The sequence below is a fragment of the Podarcis melisellensis genome (genome assembly GCF_964234715.1).
Source record: "Podarcis melisellensis genome assembly, chromosome: 3".
In the NCBI taxonomy this organism is placed as follows: Eukaryota; Metazoa; Chordata; class Lepidosauria; order Squamata; family Lacertidae; genus Podarcis; species Podarcis melisellensis.
In genome coordinates, this window is record NC_138530.1 from 25833692 (window position 1) to 25853249 (window position 19558).

General features: G+C 46.1%; 2 protein-coding genes across 5 annotated transcripts; one reads left to right on the forward strand and one right to left on the reverse strand.

Moving 5' to 3' along the window:
* Window positions 1–225: 225 nt before the first annotated feature.
* Window positions 226–19054, reverse strand: ANGEL2 (angel homolog 2). Of its 4 annotated transcripts, none has more exons than XM_081904093.1 (9): window positions 17532–19039; window positions 11582–11994; window positions 9179–9438; window positions 8374–8443; window positions 6040–6455; window positions 4057–4183; window positions 3403–3466; window positions 2270–2433; window positions 226–662 (listed from the first exon to the last, which is right to left on the reverse strand). In XM_081904093.1, the coding sequence occupies exons 1-9, from the start codon at window positions 17555–17557 to the stop codon at window positions 511–513; spliced, it is 1692 nt and encodes a 563-aa protein (XP_081760219.1). In that variant the 5' UTR covers window positions 17558–19039; the 3' UTR covers window positions 226–510. The 4 variants fall into 4 exon arrangements, with proteins under 4 accessions (XP_081760219.1, XP_081760220.1, XP_081760221.1 ...); XM_081904094.1 differs by having other exon boundaries at window positions 9179–9435; window positions 17532–19034; XM_081904095.1 differs by lacking the exon at window positions 17532–19039 and adding an exon at window positions 14269–14428.
* Window positions 14608–16118, forward strand: KTI12 (KTI12 chromatin associated homolog). Its single transcript, XM_081904412.1, has one exon. The coding sequence runs from the start codon at window positions 14996–14998 to the stop codon at window positions 15788–15790; it is 795 nt and encodes a 264-aa protein (XP_081760538.1). The 5' UTR covers window positions 14608–14995; the 3' UTR covers window positions 15791–16118.
* Window positions 19055–19558: the final 504 nt, after the last annotated feature.

The following is a 19558-nucleotide window of genomic DNA, read 5'->3' on the forward strand; positions in this document are numbered from 1 at the left end:
TATAGTGAAGCCCATCTCCTTGGAAAAAAACAAATCAATGTCTAGAAGAAATGCTTGCCTGTAGGATTAAGGGAGCTCCATGAAAGCTATAGCTGCAAGGACATGTGATGGCTTTTACTTGTTTTATTTTATTTTATTTTTTGCTGCCTTGTTGACTGTTGCCCTGGACTCCTTTGGGAGGAAGGGTGAGAATCAAAATATTAAGAAATAAAAATCTGATCATCGTTTCTGTTTTAAAAAGCACTTTATACCATCTATTTGATGAAAAGTAAATATATATTTTAAAAAAATTACTGCACAAATACTTTCCATTATTAAAAAAGGAATCCCAATGTAAAACTCCAATTTGCTTTTTTATATCTGAGTAGCTGTGATAATTTACAATATATATATACCTGTATTTAAAACCCATCAAGGAGGCATGCACTCTCCAGTCCCTTTTGACGATGTAGAATTAAGGAAAAGGAAAGTGGAACGATAAAAGACAGATGGGTCATCGTTATTTTGGTGTTACTCTTCCAGCCTGAACTTGGCTAGGAGAGGGAGATGGTCAGAGGAGATGGTTTCATTGGGAAGCCCATTGACAGCCCAGAGATCTTTTTCCGTCACCAGTGATAATCGGCCAAGAAGGTTCAGGCGTCCGTCAAAGGCACGTTCAGCTCCTGCAACAGAAAGAAGAGGCTTTCGGGTGCCTGTGGACAATCCAGAGGTTTGAAGAGAGGTTCATAAGCACGTAAATTACATCACAACTGAGCTGGCACCAGGGCCTGGATGCATCATCATGCTGTTCTGAAATAAGCAAGCAGGGAATCACAGTTCCTCTATTGGTCTTTACAGACACTGCATTCTGGGGAACTTTCAAGTCAATGTAAACAATACTGAACATTTATATGATGCTTTCAAGTAAGCGCTTCACACACACTTCCATGTGTGTTCGCATCACAGTCTCTTGGCCAATTATGTCCTGCTAGTTCTCTTGATCACCCCAGATTAAACAAACACAGACTTAATATTCCATCCAGTGGATTTTGCAAAGATGCACAACTTGCTCCCCTTCAAATATTATGGACTTAAATGCCCTATTCCTGACAAGTGGGTCATGCTGGCTGGGGCTTATGGAGGCTGTACTCTAACATCAGGCTGGGGAAAGCTACATGATCTACTTATTTCATAGTTCAGTGTGTTAGGCACTCTGCCAGACCAACTCTCCAGTTAACTCCCAGGTGTGTGTATGCGTGTGTGTGTGTGGGGGGGGGAAGTGTGATCCTTCCCCAAATATAACATGGTTTACCTAAAGTCAGTTTCATCACTGGGTTGAAATCTGAAGTGAGAACTTCTTTGTTCGCATCACAGTCTCTTGGCCAATTATGTCCTGCTAGTTCTCTTGATCACCCCAGTTTAAACAAACACAGACTTAATATTCCATCCAGTGGATTTTGCAAAGATGCACAGCACTGAATATGTGCAACCAAGACAAGCTTCAGTCCTGACTTATCCACCAAGGAGATCAGCTTGAAGGCACTTTTAACATTATGGCACCATCTGGTGAGCTTTTGGTGTAACTGCTATTGCTTGATTTTTTTTAAAAAAAGTAGTAGTAACCTTCCACATGGTACAATGTCGTCAGGTAAAATGCATGTAATAATGTGAGCACAGGCTTTGCCACACTGGAATTGTAAACTTTAAAAAAACAAACTGGTCTTGTGCCGTTTCAAGCAGCTTGATCTTTAGAGATTAAGTGGAAATGTGGTATCTCTTAGTAGTGAGAAGCTCTACTTGCTCATCTCTATAGATCCGGTTTATGTTAAATGCATAGGAACAGGCTGGGCTGGTTTATTTGTGATCCACTGGAAAGCCTGAAACTGAACTGTGTAGGGAGGGAAGTCAGCATTACAAAGACAACGATGCAAAGAAGGTCTGTTGGCGCAGGCTACAAATGCAGGTAGTTAAGTGGTGATAAATCTTCTGGTAGAGAATACGGCCTTGTCTGAGCTAGCCAGGCAGCTTCTATATTAAGCTGTGGACTGAGCTGTTTGTTCAGTCAGCACTGAAAATCAAGAGAGGTCTTCTGTCCGAATCAAGTCCCTTCTCTTAGAATTAGCATTTTATGAATGTGGAATAAAGAACATCTGGAAGCGACAAAGCCACGTGTGTTTATGTGTGGGTGCTTTAAAGAGGCTCTACTGTACCAGAAATTTTTGCTCATTGTGCAGACTGGGTGAGCACCTAGCCAATCATTAGTCACCTATCTTGCTCTAGAGTCACTTGCCTGGTTCTGCAGCTGTGTTCTCCTTTGCTGCAGAATAGAAGATATAATCCACAGTGACTGCGCTCCTGGAGTGGCAAGTGGTGACTTCTGGGGTTCCGCTGTCTGGCAGATAATGAGTGTAGGCCGAAGACAAGGGAAAACTGTGGTGCAAATATGTGGGTGACCTAAAATGGGAGAAGTGTTTCAGAAGTCACCAGAGTCTGCTGAGACAAAGGATCACAGATGAGGCCATGCTTACACCAGGTTACTGATGTTTCAGATGTTCCACCCACAATTGTCCATCTGGCCCAGAGCTGCTCTGTTTTCTGTACCTAAGCCCCACACTTTGACATGACAATCCAGACTGAGAATGCTGTTGCAGCAAGGCAGGGCAAGAACAACGCATTTGTGAGCCACGGTTGTTTAACAATGGAAACATTTGTCCTGCTGTGCTCCTCATCCACTTCATAGTGGACATAGCCTAAACCATGTCCTTCATACAATGCTGTATTTTATTCCTTTGTTAATTTTATATCCTGCCCTTCCTCCCAAAGAAACCCAGGATAACAAACAACAGGAGATCAAACAATGAAAAATATCTTAGAAATAGTATCCAGTATCTTAGAAGCAATTCCAAAGACCCAGTTCCCATATCGCACAGAACAAAGCCTCTAAGACAACATCTGCAAAGTTTTGGTGCAATTATATTGCCAAGAATTATATCCAGGTTAACCTACAGCTTTCCTCAGACCAAAGGCAAAACCAGTTTAGTAATAGGGGCACAAGACCTGGATGGTGTGCTCTCCTTTATCCCATCAGCATGGCCATAAGGAGATCGGAAGCATTTACTGTTGCATCCAAACGAGGCCAAAATATGGTTGTAACTATGGTTTCTTTGAACAAGCAAACTTTGTACTGGGGTTGGTCTTGCAAACCATGGTTAACCCTAACCACCATATGTTGGATATTCACAAACCTTTGCCAGTTTGCAAATTTCCAATTTCTTCTTCCTTGGTGTGTTGGAGGATGAAGTAAGGAGTGCACATATAGCATTTTAGTGAGTAAAACTTTCAGCTCTCTGTTTATACAGGTCCAGAGTTGTAGTAGCTGATGCCTGCAAACAAGCTGACAACCGCAGTGATGTCAAAATTTACCGTTTTGCCACTGTTACGACCTCTTCTGAATTTTCCAAGCTTCCTTCTTTAGTCTCTTTTCTCTCTGGAAAAAACCAACAACAGCAATCATAGAAGCACAGGAAGCTGCCTTATACCTGATCAGGCCATTTGTTCACTGAGGCCAGTATTATCTAGTCTGCTTGATAGCAAAGTCACCAGCAAGACATCTTCCACTCCTGTTTTGTTATCTGATCCTTCTATAACTGGAGATGGCAGGAATTGAACCTACAAAACAGGTGATCTGTGTATGAGCTATGGCTCCTACCCTATAATGGGAGAGTGCACACAGAACTACAGCTGCTGCTTATCCATTCAGCCAAAAGTTGCTCATGAGTTGACCTGCAGATGAGCGCCTGGGAAGAACCAATGTGACCAGTCAACTCTACTAAAATCACTTCTAAGGCTTTTGTAAACATCCACAAAAACTTTTCACCCACTGATGAATTCCCAATGACTTTATATTTTTAGCTTCTCTGGGGTCAGACAGCGCCTGTAGGACTTGAACTGCCAGCATTATGTGACTGAATTGCTGAAATGACACACGAAGGAACTGCTAGGTTAAATTCAGCTGTAAACATTGGAGGGGAAGTAACCTTTTCGGAAAACACTTGGGTTATCTGCACTGAAATTTACCTCTCTCTTTTTCTAGCTGCTTCTGTTGCTCCTCATACATACAGTCCTGAGAAATGCCGAGGCTTGGAGGCCAAATGGGGATAGTGAGTATCCTATTGCCCCGTGGGGACTGTTCCTGGCCAGACACCTTAAAAAGCAAGAAACAAAACAAAACAACCAAAGAGAAATATGTGCATTTCTAGAAGATGCTCAGAAGTGATTTCTGCTGTTAACCAGAACCCACTCATTTACATTACAAACCTAAAAATGTCTACTCAGAGGTAAGCCCCATTAACTTCAATTGGGCATACTTCTAGATAAATGATTTTAGGACTGAAGTCTTAGGTTCAGCCATCTAGCTTGCAGAGCTATTTCATGGCAATTCATAGTTAGCTTGGGATTTTAGCTTTCAAGATAAACTGGCATGATATATTACCTTACTGTTCACTCTCAACTCTGGATCAGTTTTGAATGTTAAAGAGCACCTGTCTTAACACAAATCCTTTCAATGACCCAACAGTTTATTTCTACTATTGTGAGAGCTGCCACATTTATTTTTAATTTTTGGCTTCCCATTTAGCCACTTTTTGAGCCATAAAAGAACTCCTGTGCCACAAGTACTCAGTTTTGGAGTCTAGTTGGTGAGAGAGCTGGCAAAAATGTAATTACTTTACATTTATTATGTGTTTGTATGTTCCTATGTGTGTGTGCGTGCGCGCGCGCACACACACACACACACACACACACAAATTGGTACCACCATTTCATGCAAAAGCAACTATGCTCTAGATGATTTTTAATTTACTGTGCTACCAGTTCAGCTGATCAGCAGCACCTGCAAAGCGCTATGAAAAGCACTCCACAATACTCTTGCGTCTTCCTTTGCAAAGAGGCTCAACAAGACCAAACTATCAGCTGACTGATGGGTCATGTGGAGTACTTTGCAAATTGCTCTGCAATACCCATGTGGGCAAAAAAGGGTCACTTGATGCCAGGAGACATCAGGTGATAAACAAGTGGGTGGCCCCATTAGTAACCTGTCAGACCTGGCCCAGAAGGGGCAGGAGAGAGAATGATTCAGTCTGCTGGTTAGATGCAGTTCACCACCTGTGTTAAAAACTGAGTTATGAAAGCTAGGAGCTAAATGGCACCTTAAACATAGGTTATGGGCACCGCAATGGAGTGTTTAGGTGTCCTTTTTTTAACAAGAGTACAAAACTGAAAAAGAATGAACTGCAGCTAAAATCTTATGCTCATTTTTCACATGGTCTAGTCCTCATCTGAAGACTGCAAAAAACAAAGTCATACTTCCCCTGCTCGCCCCCCTCATATTCTTATGAGGGTCCCTTCTCCAGTCTTCAGAGAGTGGCTGGAAGTGGGGAGGCAGAAAAAGGTCCTCCTTTTCTTCCAGCAGTGGCAGTTTTAATCTGAAATCTTAGGCTCAGTACTGCGCCCAGAGCTCAGAAACTGCTCGCGCTAATGAAAGTCCCTGTCGCAAAATGCGCCTAGAACAATGGGAGTTTCGAATGCTGTTCACCACCCCTGACCAAAGCAATGCTTTGAAAAGTTCTACTCTTCAGTGAACATATCCTACATTCGCATCACCTTGTCTACTGCGGAACTCATCTGACACAGAACCCCTGCTCATCGCAGAAAGAGAAGGAGCAAAGGCATGTTCTAGGGCACTCAGAGTGTCTTAGAACCGTTGGCCTCACCACAGTCCCATGGTGGGCCTTGGAATGTCTTCCACCCTCCTGTGGGCTGAAAGCTCCAGAAGATTATTAATGGATGCAACCAACTACTTCCTAAGAACACTGCTTGAAAACCTCATACCTGCACTGGCTTTGGACCACACAGCATATTTTAGAAAGAACAGCAATGCAAATTATCATCATGGAAACCCCACAATGTTACAGGGGTGGGTGGCAGGGACATCATCTTTTGCGTGTTGTCTACCCATATATTTTTTTTCTTTACACACCAACTTGACAAATGGCCACCTACTTTCCCTATCGCCAGTCCTTCGTAATTCAGCTTGCCTTCCCTTAAGAAATTGTACAGGGGAGAGTGAGGGACGGAATTGAAGTCCCCGCAGATGACGAGGGGGCAGAAACGCCCGTCTTCCTGCATAGCCACGCTGTTAATTTCCGCCAGCAGCATGGCAAGCTGGGTGAGCTTGATGTCCCCCCGCCTTGGGTTATACAGCAGGTGTGTGTTGGCCACGCAGATGGCGGCCTTGCAGGAAAAAAGAGGTTGCAAGAGAACCACCAGGCCCACGTTATCTCTGTCCAAGAGGGGGATGTTGCGCCGAAAGAATTCCACTGGATTCGAAGAGAGGAGATGGAACTTGGAGGCCTTGAAGCAAATGGTGCAGCCATCTGGCTTCCTTCCTGTCCTCATCTTGTACTCACAATGATAGCCTGGGGAAGGGAGAAAAAAGGTGCTTCACAATGTGTCTCCTTTATACTCTAAGTACACATGTTTAATATGTTCTGGTCCATTGGGCTGTATGCCGGGGATGGGGAACAAGTGGTCCTCCATAAATTGTTCGATGAAAACTCCCATCAGCCCCAGTCAGCGTAGCCAACGGTCAGGGAAGGTGTGAATTGGAGTCCAACATCTGGAGAGCCACAGCTTCCCTGTCCCTCAGCTACACAGCAGGGGTTGAGTGGGTCTACCTCTTATAGCAGGGATGGGGAATCTCCTGCCCAAAGGCCAAATACAGTGGTGCCTCGCAAGACGAAATTAATTCGTTCCGCAAGTCTTTTCGTCTTGCGAGTTTTTCGTCTTGCGAAGCACGGTTTCCCATAGGAATGCATTAAAAATCAATTAATGCATTCCTATGGAAACCGCCTTCAGACCAGGTCCGGGGACAGTCTGTCCCCCGACCTCTTCTGAAGGCCTGCGGGGGGCGAAAGTCTTTGCTCCCCCCTGCCTGCCTTCCCGGGAGAATGGAAAACGCAGCGCTGCCTTCCCGCTCTCCCGGTTAGGCAGGCAGGGGGGACAAAGACTTTTGCCCCCCGCCCGCCTTCGGAAGAGGTCCTGGACCTCTTCCGAAGGTGGGCGGGGGGCAAAAGTCTTTGTCCCCCCTGCCTGCTTAACCGGGGGCTTTTAAATTGCCCCGGGACTGCGATTTAAAAGCCCCCGGTTAGGCAGGCAGGGGGGACAAAGACTTTTGCCCCCCGCGCGCCTTCGGAAGAGGTCTTTGCTCCCCCCCGCCTGCCTTCAAAAGCCGTCCGGGGGCTTTTAAATCGCCCCGGACAGTCCCGGGCAGGCAGGCAGGGGGGACAAAGACTTTTGCCCCCCGCCCGCCTTTGTAAGAGGTCCTGGACCTCTTCTGAAGGTTGGCGGGGGGCAAAAGTCTTTGCTCCTCCCCGCCTGCCTTCAAAAGCCGTTGGGGAGAGGGAGAATCGCAGCGTGTTTTTCCGCTCTCCCGGGAAGGTCAGGCGGGGGGAGCAAAGACTTTCGCCCCCCGCCGGCCTTCAGAAGAGGTCCAGGACCTCTTCTGAAGGCCGGTGGGGGGGCGAAAGTCTTTGCTCCCCCCCGGCTGCCTTCAAAAGCCGTCCGGGATAGCGGGAAGCGCTTCCCTGCTATCCCGGACCGCTTTTAAAATGCTGGCGGTGGGGAGCAAAGCCTTTCGCCCCCGCCGGCCTTCCTGGACCTCTTCTGAAGTCCGGAGGGGGGAAAAGGCTTTGCTCCCCACCGCCAGCATTTAAAAGAGGTCCCCGGAGATTTCCCTATGGGCTTTCGTCTTGCGAAGCAAGCCCATAGGGAAAATCGTCTAGCGAAGCGACGCAAAAACCGCAAAACCCTTTCGTCTTGCGGGTTTTTCGTCTTGCGAGGCATTCGTCTTGCGGGGCACCACTGTATGGCACACGAGGCTATTTCCACCAAACCACGCACACCTGCCCCGTACTTGCACATCAAGTGTGCGACAGGTGAAGATGCAACTGGATTGGCTGTGTGATTGAATTCATTGTGAGGAACTCGATTGCACAGCCCACCCCTTTGGAAAGCAGGCTTGAAGTCATCATCAATCAGCTGACAGGTGGTGACTTCAAGCCTGCTGATTCACTGCACCTCAAAGCACTGTGATTATCTGCAGAAGTCCCAACCCTGCCTGCCTGTCAGATTTGGCTTATGGAGGGCTGGAGAGATAAGAACATGGTCTACTAGCAAGACTGTACCATGGTTCTCCCCATACCTTCTTGCTTTCTATTTGCTCATGGAGATGGGCTGGGGTTAAAATGGCCAAAATCAGTGGACTGTAGGGAGGTTAGCTGGGGAAAGCGGGGTGGGTAGGTGGTGGTTTGACATATATTACTGGACAGTTAATACCTAAGGCTTCCAAACTTGGCTTGATCTCTATTCTGTAGTGGTCTTCTTGTACCTCTTGCAAACAAAGTACCTGTTGGGAGGAAAACAGCTGATCAACAAGTAGCATACTCCCTAAGATGACTAGGCTGGCTTTAAATTTTTAGAAACTGGCTTACAACTTTCAATAACATTTCTAAGAAGAGATAATAATGGTAATACTGCAACTGAAAATAATTTCAGGTTATTTAATAGTAAAATTATGTACTGTTAAGAACTGGGTACGATTCAGGCAAATTCAAGCATTTTCAGGCCACGCTGATTCCTGAAGAGCATGGTTAGCTCTGCCAGTGAAATCAACATGCTTTCAAAAGGAAAATTAATGTTATAAACCGATGCATGTCTTATTGGAAGTAAATCCCATTGTATTTCATGCAGCCCAAGGCTGCAATTTTATATTTACTTAACATGCAAATACTGGGCTGTAAGAAAATAAGACCATGTCAAAAGGTGGGGTTTTGAGAACGAATCTGAATGGAGAGACATGGCACCAGGTAAATATTCACTATACTTAAACATGAAGTGCTTGCAATAACCACATGTTCACTTATGGCAGGTGTGGGAACTTCTTGCCCTCTGGATGTTGATGAACTACAATTCCCATCAGCCTCAGCAAGCATAGTGAATGGCCAGGAATGATGGGAGCTGTAGTTCAGCAAACATCTGGAGGGCCAAAGGGTCCTCACGCCTGGCTTACGGTCTGTAAAAGATTTGTTCTCCTATGGATTGTGTTTTTTATTGGCAGCTATGAGGTTAGCTTCCCACTTACATCTGCATTCATCCGTTTGATGTCTGCAAGAATGTTGGGAAAGCGATAGTTCCAGGCTAGTACATGCCGTTGGCAGTGTCTATACAGGTGAGAGTTGTCTTCCAACAAGTCTTGGGAAAGGATGTTGTACGACATTACGGTGAACTCAAACTTCTCCAGTGTGTCTTGATGATCCTGGTTGATCGGCTTATCCTCTTCAAGGACCTTCATTTTTTTACTTTGCTGGCAAAAGTATTCCCAGTGTCTCTTGACCACACCTGCTGAAACACAAAAACCAGGCCAGGAGTGGCGAATTGTTTGCATCCATACTTTTGACTTGAGCTTTTAAAGTTCTGTACAAAACAATTTAAGTCCTGTTTTGGGGAGCCTTCTAATTAAATATGAACTGTCCAGCTCTGCATTAGGTCCTGTTCCCCTTCTGAGATCAGGTGTGTACTGATCAGCGAGGCAGCCTCCTTAGTTGTGGAGCTCTGCCTAGGTACTCCTCTGCTCAGACAAATCTAGGAGGTAGCAAGCTAAAGCCTTTTTTTTTTTTTTTGATAATTTTGTTGAACTGCTGCATTTTTATCTCTCTTTTGGGAAAGCTTTCTGAGGGTTTAAAATAAGAATAATAATTTTAAGTGTTTTGTTAAGAAGGACTTCTAGTAATTTGGCAATAACATTACCACTTCTTTAAATAGGAAGTACCTCTGTTCTTGAATTGTTTAACAACAATAGTACCAAAAGAGACCCATCTCTCTCAGAAGTAGCTTTAGTATATAACAGAAACTAGGAAGAAAACAATAACAACAGGAAAACTGGGATAGCAATAAACAGGACTCTGCTGAGGAGTGGAAATTAACATAAAAGTTGTAATAAACAACTTGCTGGATGCAGGCAAATGAGTGGGCTGGTGGAGGATGGATTTTTCTATTTTGTCATTAATTTTTGTTAGTGAAATTTAATTGATATCCTACCTGTATGTTCTATTTTCGGTACTGAATTGCTGTTGAGTTGCTTCAGCACTTCTTTATGTTTGAAAATGACACATAAACTGAATAACAACAGATACATTGCAAAAATGCCTCTCTCACCAGCCTGCTTGGTCTCCATACTAGCTGTGAAGAAATGGAAATATCTTCTTCCATTTATTTCCTGCACTTCCTCCCAGAGGAGCACAGGGTGGCAAGCACACGATAAATGTGCCAATTAAAACATCTAAAAACAATTCAAGATTCCGACACAGACTGGGAATGATCTTTCCTTAAAAGGTTTGTTGAAAGAGGAAAGTTTTCAGTAAGCGCTGAAATGACAACAGAGATGGTGCATCTCTAATATTTAATGGAAGTTATTTCCAAAGAGCAGCTGCCACAATACTAAAGGCCTGATTCCTGCACTGTGCGGAATGGACATCTTGATAAGATGGTACCTGAAGGAGGCCCTCACCTCTAGAGCACAATGATTAATTGGGGATATAAGGGGTGGGGTGAACCTTCAGGTATACTGGTTCCAAGTTTTTCAGGGCTTTGTGCTTCAGAAACAACATAAAGGTGTCAACTGGCAGCAAGAAAATGCAGCAAGCTGGTGGTGGAGGACACAAAATAGTAGGATAGAATGATCCATTCATCATTCACCAGTCCACTTAGTAGAAATATTATTATTATTATTAGCCTAAAAGACTAGTAGCTCAGTGGCAGAGCATCATCTGCCTTGTATGCAGATGATTCCAGGCTCAATCCCTGGCATCTCCAGGTAAGACTGAGAAGGATTCCTGCTTCAGCCTCTGAAGAGCTGTTGCATGGAAAGCAGTGAAGTAGATGGACCAATGAATCACAGAATTGTAGAGCTGGAACGGACCCTGAGGGTCATCTGGTCCAACTCCCTGCAATGCAGGAATCTCAGCAAAAGCATCCATGACGGATGGCCATTCAACCTCTGCTGACTCAATATAAGGCAGCACCCCATGTTGCTAGTAGCTTGTGTACCCAAGCAGGATATGAAGGAGGGGCCTTCACCTCCTCTCTGGCAGGCCTGGAAGTGCAGGCAACAACAAAAATGATCACTCTTGTAAATTTTGTTGGCTTATTTCATCAGCTGTTGTCAACAGTGCAAAAGAAAGGTGTGAACAGCTTATGGACCATAAACCATAAATATATGTGGTTTCTGAGCAAGTTGAATTCAGCATATATAATAATATCACACCTTTATCTCATCCTTTTTCCAAGGAATTCAAGGCACCTCAAGAATCCGATGAGGTAGGTTAGGCAAGAGACATTGACCGGCTCACTGAGTATGGGTGCATGGCCGCATGGGGACTTGAACCAAGGCATCCCAGACCCCATGGCCTCTCTTCTCTCCTAAATAAGTAACAAAACCCTGTAAATATTAAGAGCAAAGGATCAAGGGAGTAAGATGCCACCATACCTCTTGGTTCTGGAGTGCTTCCTTCTTTACACTGAAGTTGAGGTGGAGACCAGGATGTTTCATCTGAAGGTGAGGTACACAGTTTTTCATTAGGGCTGTGACAAATGTCCTGATCCCCACTATGTCTTCTTCGCTTTACACATGGCTCATCTCCCTCAGCTTTCATTGTAGCACAGAGATGAATGGAAGAGTTTTGTACGAGGCTAGGAAACTGTGTGCTCCAGAGCAGAGGAAGCCTACAGCTCCCTGGGCAATCCCAAGGGTTCAAGGGTGAGTAACAAGCCCCAAAACAGGATGCGGTTCTCTTCATATGCTGGAAAGCTTGACCATCCCGGAAGAGTCTCTGAGCAACATTCCAGTGGCAAACCCAATCTCTGCCGAGCCTCTGTACACGATGGGACAGCATGGGATATCTGGAAAGAAAGCAGTGTTAGGAAAGATCCTTTGCTGTGAGATATACAGACATGACAACTAGACAACGGCCTTGTTCTTACTGCAACACACTAACCTGGCTTCCTGTCTGGAAACTGCATCCTCCTGGCTGATCTCGGATGCTGCAACATTACACTCCTCCATTGCTTGAAGTCTGTAATTGGCTTTATCCTCAAATTACAAATATTTAATCTCATTACAAGGGACGCGGGTGGCGCTGTGGGTAAAACCTCAGCGCCTAGGACTTGCCGATCGCATGGTCGGCAGTTCGAATCCCCGCGGCGGGGTGCGCTCTTGTCGTTCAGTCCCAGCGCCTGCCAACCTAGCAGTTCGAAAGCACCTCTGGGTGCAAGTAGATAAATAGGGACCGCTTACCAGCGGGAAGGTAAATGGCGTTCCGTGTGATGCGCTGGCTTGCCAGATGCAGCTTGTCATGCTGGCCACGTGACCCGGAAGTGTCTGCGGACAGCGCTGGCTCCTGGCCTACAGAGTAAGATGAGCGCACAACCAGAGTCTGGCAAGACTGGCTCATACGGGCAGGGGTACCTTTACCTTTAATCTCATTAAATAAGGAAGGGCATTACTTTTTCTTCAGAAGAAAAGAAACTCTGTCCACTAGCTATGACCCAGGTCTTGCTTTGGTCTCTTAGATATCTCTACCAAAAACACATTAGGCTGCAATGGGCAAATGCTTTATGCTGCTTTGTGTTTCCAGGTGTGGTTGGTTATGACACAAGGCTGAGCAGTTTTGTCATACAGAACAGGCTTCCTCAACTTCAGCCCTCCAGATATTTTTGACCTACAACTCCCATGATCCCTAGCTAGCAGGAGCGGTAGTCAGGGATGATGGGAATTGTAGTCTCAAGACATCTGGAGGGCCGAAGTTGAGGAAGCCTGATATAGAAGCAGCAGAAGTGAAACAGAAAGCACATAGTTTGAGAATGACTGACAGATACCGAACATATTCACTAATGCTCAAGTTCAATCAGCTACTAACTTGTTTACACATCCATGGCCACCATATCAGTTTAGTAATAACCTTGCCCTGAAGCTTCCTATGCTCCTGTGCCTTTTTAGTTGATCCCAGAAAGCTTTACTCCTACCCTGATTTTTACTTTCTGATTATTTTTTCCCTAACACATTACACAGCTACCTGCAATGTTTATATATTTTAGATCTTATACATATATATATACAGAAACATCAATGGGCTTATCTCTGGACTCCTCATTAATGGACGTTTTCCTGTCTAAATGTTTTGTCAGCAAAGCAAAATGTGTAACACTGGACTCCTAAGATCGTTTATTTGTTAGTGTGTATGTATACATACATACATACATACATACAAGGACATGAAGGCAGCAATCCTCTCCTGTTGTTTGCTCCTAGCATCTTAATACTCAAGAGGTACACATTCTGCATATGGAGGTTTCACTTAGCTATCATGATCAATAGCTGTTTAGACTTGTATTCCAAAGAGTACTAAGTTGCAGGGTATGACTGAAGGGACTTTGCTGAAGCTATGCAGATCTGGGTCTGATCAGTGCCAGGTACAGTAACTGAAAACCACATGTATGCTGCCTTTCATGACAGAAGAAAGGCTGGGTGCAAATGTAATTATTCGAGCAACATTTACACGAAACGATGATGTCAAGCGGTATATAAAGTGTTGAAATAAAAAAATGTCCCTCTTTCTTTCACGGGACAGGTAAGCACAGGAGGCCCTAATCCTCCTCACTGCCACCCTTTGAAACCAGGGTGGCAAACCTGTGGCCCTCCAGATGTTGCTGAACTCTCTTCACCCCCTGCCACACTAGCTGGGTCCGACAGGAGAGGCAGTTCAGCTACACCCGGAGTGCCAAAAGCAACACCTGCCTTTCAGCCACGGGTGGGGAACCTGTGGTCCTCCAGATCTTCAGAACCTAAGAGGAGCCTGCTGGATCAGGCCCACCGAGTCCAGCATCATGTTGTCACAGTGGCCAACAGCGTGGGAAGCCCAGGAGCAGGAAAACCAGCGCTCTCCTCACAGGCAGCCTTCAGAAGGATGGTGTTTTTATATTGCAAGCCGCCTTATGACCCGCAGATGAAAGGCGATATACAAATTCCGTAATAATTCTGACACTGAAGGCGGAATACAGGCACCACGAGCTTGTCGAATCCCTCCCATGTCGCCAGTGTCCGGGGATGATTCGGAGGGCCACAGGTGGCCCCCTCCAGCCTTAGGCCGCCCACCCCGGCTGAGCCGCCGCAGTTACCTCCAGGGGGGACACCTGCCCTCTGCTTTGCCAGGCCGCCCCGGCAGGTTCTCTGCTCCCCGCGCCGGCCCCGCAGAGGGCTCATCTCAGAGGGCCGTGGCCGGCGGCTCCTTCACCACACGCGCTCCAGGTCCGGCTTCGCCCGCGCAGCCGCATCCAAACAAGCCGGACTTAGCGGTCGCTCCTCCCCTCCTCACGTAACGAAGGGCGCTCTCGCTTTGGCTTCCGTGGGGGCCCATGGGACTTGTAGTTCGGCTTCCGCAACAGACGCTGCCCTCGCCGGCGGACTCATAGATTTATAAATAGACCTACTGAACACGACAGACTTCCGGGTTCCTTTAGACTCTTCCCTTTAGAACCTGCGGCGATATTGCGCGAAAACGGAAAGGTTCCATTTCTCCTCTGGCGGAGACCAAAAACTTTGCTTCGTTGTTTTCTATCAGTTGCCATTTCCGTGGGACCAGTTCTACTCTAAAGGCGAGTTTGGAAGCATCTTTAGACAGGACTCCACACTCTAATTTTTCCTATCTCTATGGTCCGTGGATAAAAGTCGTCGTAGAACAATTCAAAGAGCGGAAGGCGGGGCGAATAATCTATCTCACGGGAACCATCTTTCTTAAGGGCAACATTAACGCCTCCGCCGCCATTTTTGTGCAGGGAAGAAAGGCCCTGAGGGGGAAGATGATGACAGCCGGCCCGGCTTGGGACTGAGGCGGAGAGAGACGCCATGCCGCTGGTCGTCCTCTGCGGGCTGCCGGGAAGCGGCAAGACCCGGCGCGCCGAAGAGCTGAAGGCGGCGCTGAGCGCCGAGGAGGCCTCAGAGCGGCGCGTTTTCGTGGTGGCCGAGGCCGACTTGGGCGCCGGCGGCGGGGACGGCGTCGCCCGGGCTGCTCTGAGGGCGGAGGCCGAGCGCCTGCTGAGCCGCCGCGACGTGGTTCTGGTGGACTCGGGCGCCGAGCTGAAGAGCTTCCGCTACGAGCTGTACTGCCTCAGCAAGCACGCGGGGACGCCGCACTGCGTGCTCCTGTGCCCGGGAGGCGCCGCCCGCCCGGACCGGCCTCCCCTGGAGCCGCCCGACTCGCGCCACCGCTGGGACTGGCCGCTCTTCGTGGCGCCCGCCGACCCCGCCGAGCCGCTGCCTTGGCCCGAGATCCGCGCCGCCCTCTTCGAGCGCCGCCCGCCGCCGCCCAACCAGTCCACGCGCTCGCAGCCCCTGCAGGCCGCCGGCTTCCTGCACCGCCTCGACCGCCTCACGCAGGACGTGCTGGCCGCCCTCATGGCCGCCCAGAGGAACGGAGCCCAGCCGGGCCAGTTCGTGCCGCTCGCGGTGGACGGGCTGTCGCAGGCCGGCGGCGGGGAGCCTCCGGGGCTGCTGCTGAGCCGGCCCGTCAGCCTGGCGGAGCTGAGCCGGCTCCGGAGGCAGTTCCTCAGCTACGCCAAGATACACCCGGGTGAAGGCGAGGGCGACCTGCCGCAGCTTGGAAGCATGTTCCTGCAGTACCTGGGCCGCAACCTCCAGTGAGGAGGGGCTGGAAGCCGCCGAGCCGAAAGGAAAGCAAGCCCGAGGGGGACGGAGCAGGCGCGCCGTGGGATTTGGACCGCCCGCTATGCACGTGCAGTACACAAGAGCCGAAGGAGCCTCCCCGACCATGAAGGGAGTTTGTCTGCTGCTGGAGCTTTTGGCCCTGGGTCGACTTTGCGGTCTAAACCCGAGAGAGGAATGCACCTCCTGCCTATCATTTTAAGTGTGTCGAACTGGTCCGAAACCGATCTTGGCAAAAGGGGTTCAGGATTATTGTAAATAAATGAGTTTTTCCTCTCCGCAGGTCACACACCTGTTTATATTTTAAGTTGCTCTTTTCGTTTTTGTTACGCTCCCTTGCTGCAGGGGGGTTGGACTAGATGACCCTTGGGAGATGTCCAGGTCCCTTTCAGTTCTACGATTCTAGGGTTGTGTACATGGTTCATGTACAGCACACTAAGGGAGCTGGTATCTGGTGGCACAATGAGTCAGTGTGTCAGGTTGTTTAGGCCCCCTGGAGGGACACTAGATGACTCTCAGAATCCTATCCAACTACAGTTCTCTGACTTGAGAAACAGTAGCCAGTCTAAAGCCACCCAGTGTGGTCAGAGGACGATTCTGATGTAAACTGAGTGTGATCCCGAGAGTTTCTTCATCATGGATTGGACACAAACCCACTACAATCAACTGCTGGACTGTGTGTTGCAGGACCACAACTTCTGCTGTTCTTAACAGACAGCTACTATTGCCTTTCCGAAGAGTAAAACAGAAAGGATGAGCATCAGGGCTGGCTCAAGATATTTGGTACCCTAGGGGGATTATAGGTATACTGCTTTTGTAGATTTGGTGTTTGAAACTTATCTTAAAAGTTATTGTTGTGCTGTTTTTAATAGCAAGCTGTCCTAATAAGGTATTGGGAGGGTGGTGTATAAATAAATAAACCCACATCCTACTTAGTAACATGGAGCATGGTGCGCTCCCATATGAACTGCACTGAAATGAATGGGAATTAAGTGCTCCAGTCCATTTCAGTGAGGCTAGCACAGGAGACCCTCGTGGGAATTGCTCCTAGTTCATGTGCTATCACTCTAGAATGAATTACTATTTGCCATGGGTGGCAACTTTTTAAGGTGTCACTTTTATTATACCAAAGAGAGGCATCAGTGTCTCTAGTGCGAAAGGGAATATGCTGTGATTCTTTCCGGGGGCCAATATCACTTTATAGATTATGCTAATTAAATACAATCTAAACTATAAATATCTACCTAGTACTGGTAAGGAAATAACATTAAATGTCAGTTTTATATTGGCATTGTGAATGCAAACTGTACACCTTGACAATATAACTGAGGGAGAGATGGAGGCTGCTGTCCTATGCACACTTAGGAGTTTGCCCAAATGAACAGGTGGCAATCTCTATGCACAATCACACTGGGAGTGAGTCCAGTTCAACATATTTATTTATGTAATGCTTAATGTCAGAATATGCTTCTAAGTAGTTTGCAAGTATAAAAACCAATGGCGCTTAGTGGAATAGCTCAGTTGGTAGAGCACAAGACTTAATCACAGGATTGTGGATTTAAGCCCCACATTGGGCAAAAGATTCCTGTATTATAGGAGGCTGGACTAGATGAACCTCGTAGTCCCTTCCAACTCTACAATTCTATGACTTAGATTTTTAAATAAACATACACAGAACCCAGTAACAACCAAATGAGTTCTAACTAGCTAAAAAACTCACCTTATGGCCATGATGCGGTTCCACATCTAGTTCTACTTTTAAATGAAACAATAGTTGGCGAACTGTGAGGGCAGAATTGGTTCTCTTGGAACCAAATCACAATTGCCATGGAAACCTGTAGTGCTAGACCTAGAACTTTGGAACCATTGTTCTATTGTGATCACACAAAATGCTAATCTTAATCAGTGATGTGGGTTTTCTGGAAAATTTAGAACTGGAGATTTTTCCTAAACAAATTAGGATAATTTGGATCTGGTTTTTTTTTCAGTCTGCATCAGAAAGTTTTCTGATGAGAGAGTGATCTAATTCATCATTTTTGCTTTGTTTGTATTTACTAAACAAAACAACTTTGAAATTGGTTACCTAATAACTGTTGAGCTCCTTAGAGGAAAGGTGGGATATAAAGGTAATTAGAAAATAAATATAAATAGTATATAAATAACAAATTATTGTTAAATGAACTCTAAACGACCCTTACAGGTTCTGTGCAAGTGGTCTTTGGAGGAATAATAAATAAAAAAGACATTGCTATATATGTTAAATTATGCAGCTAATGAAACTATGGCAAAATACATTAAAAAATCAGAGTAACGTGATTTACCTCACTGTTCAGTGCATGATTATGAAGTGGTGGCTTTGATTGACATTAATTACTCTTAAGTGCATACCCAAGGGGGTAGTATGTTCACAGTTAACATGTGACATCAAGATTTTAACTCATTACCTATACCTGGAGATGGCTTGACCAAGGTACTCCACGCTCTGGTAACTTCCAGATTGGATTATTGCAGTGTGCTCTACATGGGACAACCCTTGAAGACAACTCAGAAACTTCAAGTAGTCCAAAAGTGCAGCGGTCAAGTGGCTGGGGTTGCCTTTAGGATTTACATAGCCCCTGTCCTAAAACAGCTGCATTAGTTTCCAGGTTTTTCTGGGCCTAATTTAAGGTGCTCACACTAATGTTTAAATCCAAAAGGCTTATGTCCCAAATTTTTTGGGAGACTGCCCCCTTTAAGATTAGAGGGAGCGGTCTCTTTGTAGCTCCACTTCCCTTAGAAGTTTGGGGGGTGATAGCCCAGGAGAGGGCATTTTCTGTGACAGCTCCTAAATTGTGCAATTCCCTCCCCACAGAGGAGTGTCTGGCATTTCACTGTACAATTCTCAGTGACTGCTGAAGATGCATCTCTTTATCCTGACATTTGGTACCTGGTGTGTATGTGTGTGTGTGTTTCAGGGCCCACCCTATTCCCATGACTGTAAATTGTTCTGTTTTTAATGCTGACTTTTAAATAGTTGTAACCGCCTCTGGGACCTCCTGTTGAAGGGTGGGTAATATAGCAAAATCAGTAATTGCTTATTTTTATTTCTTTTGAAAATTTCTAACCAGTGCCTTTATACAAAACATGGATTTCGGGATGGTGTACATTAAAATCAAGTATCAAAACTATTGAAACAATTTTTAAAATAATAAAAATAAATTGAGCTGAAAAGGAGTTAAAATGAAATAAGTCTGTTGCTTTAAAAGGGAGTACCTAGCTGAATGGCAAATAAACCAAGTGGCAAGCTATGGATGTGGATAAACAGTGACCTAGTAATCTAAAAACACACACCTAGTTACAATAACTAACTGAATTTGCAGCTTAGTTTTATGTATAGGACACTGGCTAAAATGTGGGCCTTGGACTGGGGAGTCCAAGGTTCACATTCTCACTCAGTGGATGACCTTGGGTCAGTAACTATCTCTCAGTCCAACCTGCCATACAGTTGTGAGGATAGAAGGGAGAGAACTATAGAGTGTACAGTATATTTCAATCATTGCACAAAAGGTAAATACTGTATAAGTGCAATGTATATTTATCGGTAAATAGACCAATAATTCCTAAATTAGACCTGTCTGTATGGCTGTGGGCTTCACACCTGACCATAGCTGTCAACGTTTCCCTTTTTTAAAGGGAAATTCCCTTATTCCGAATAGAATTCCTCGCAAGAAAAGGAAAAGGTTGACAGCTATGCACCTGACATGTAGT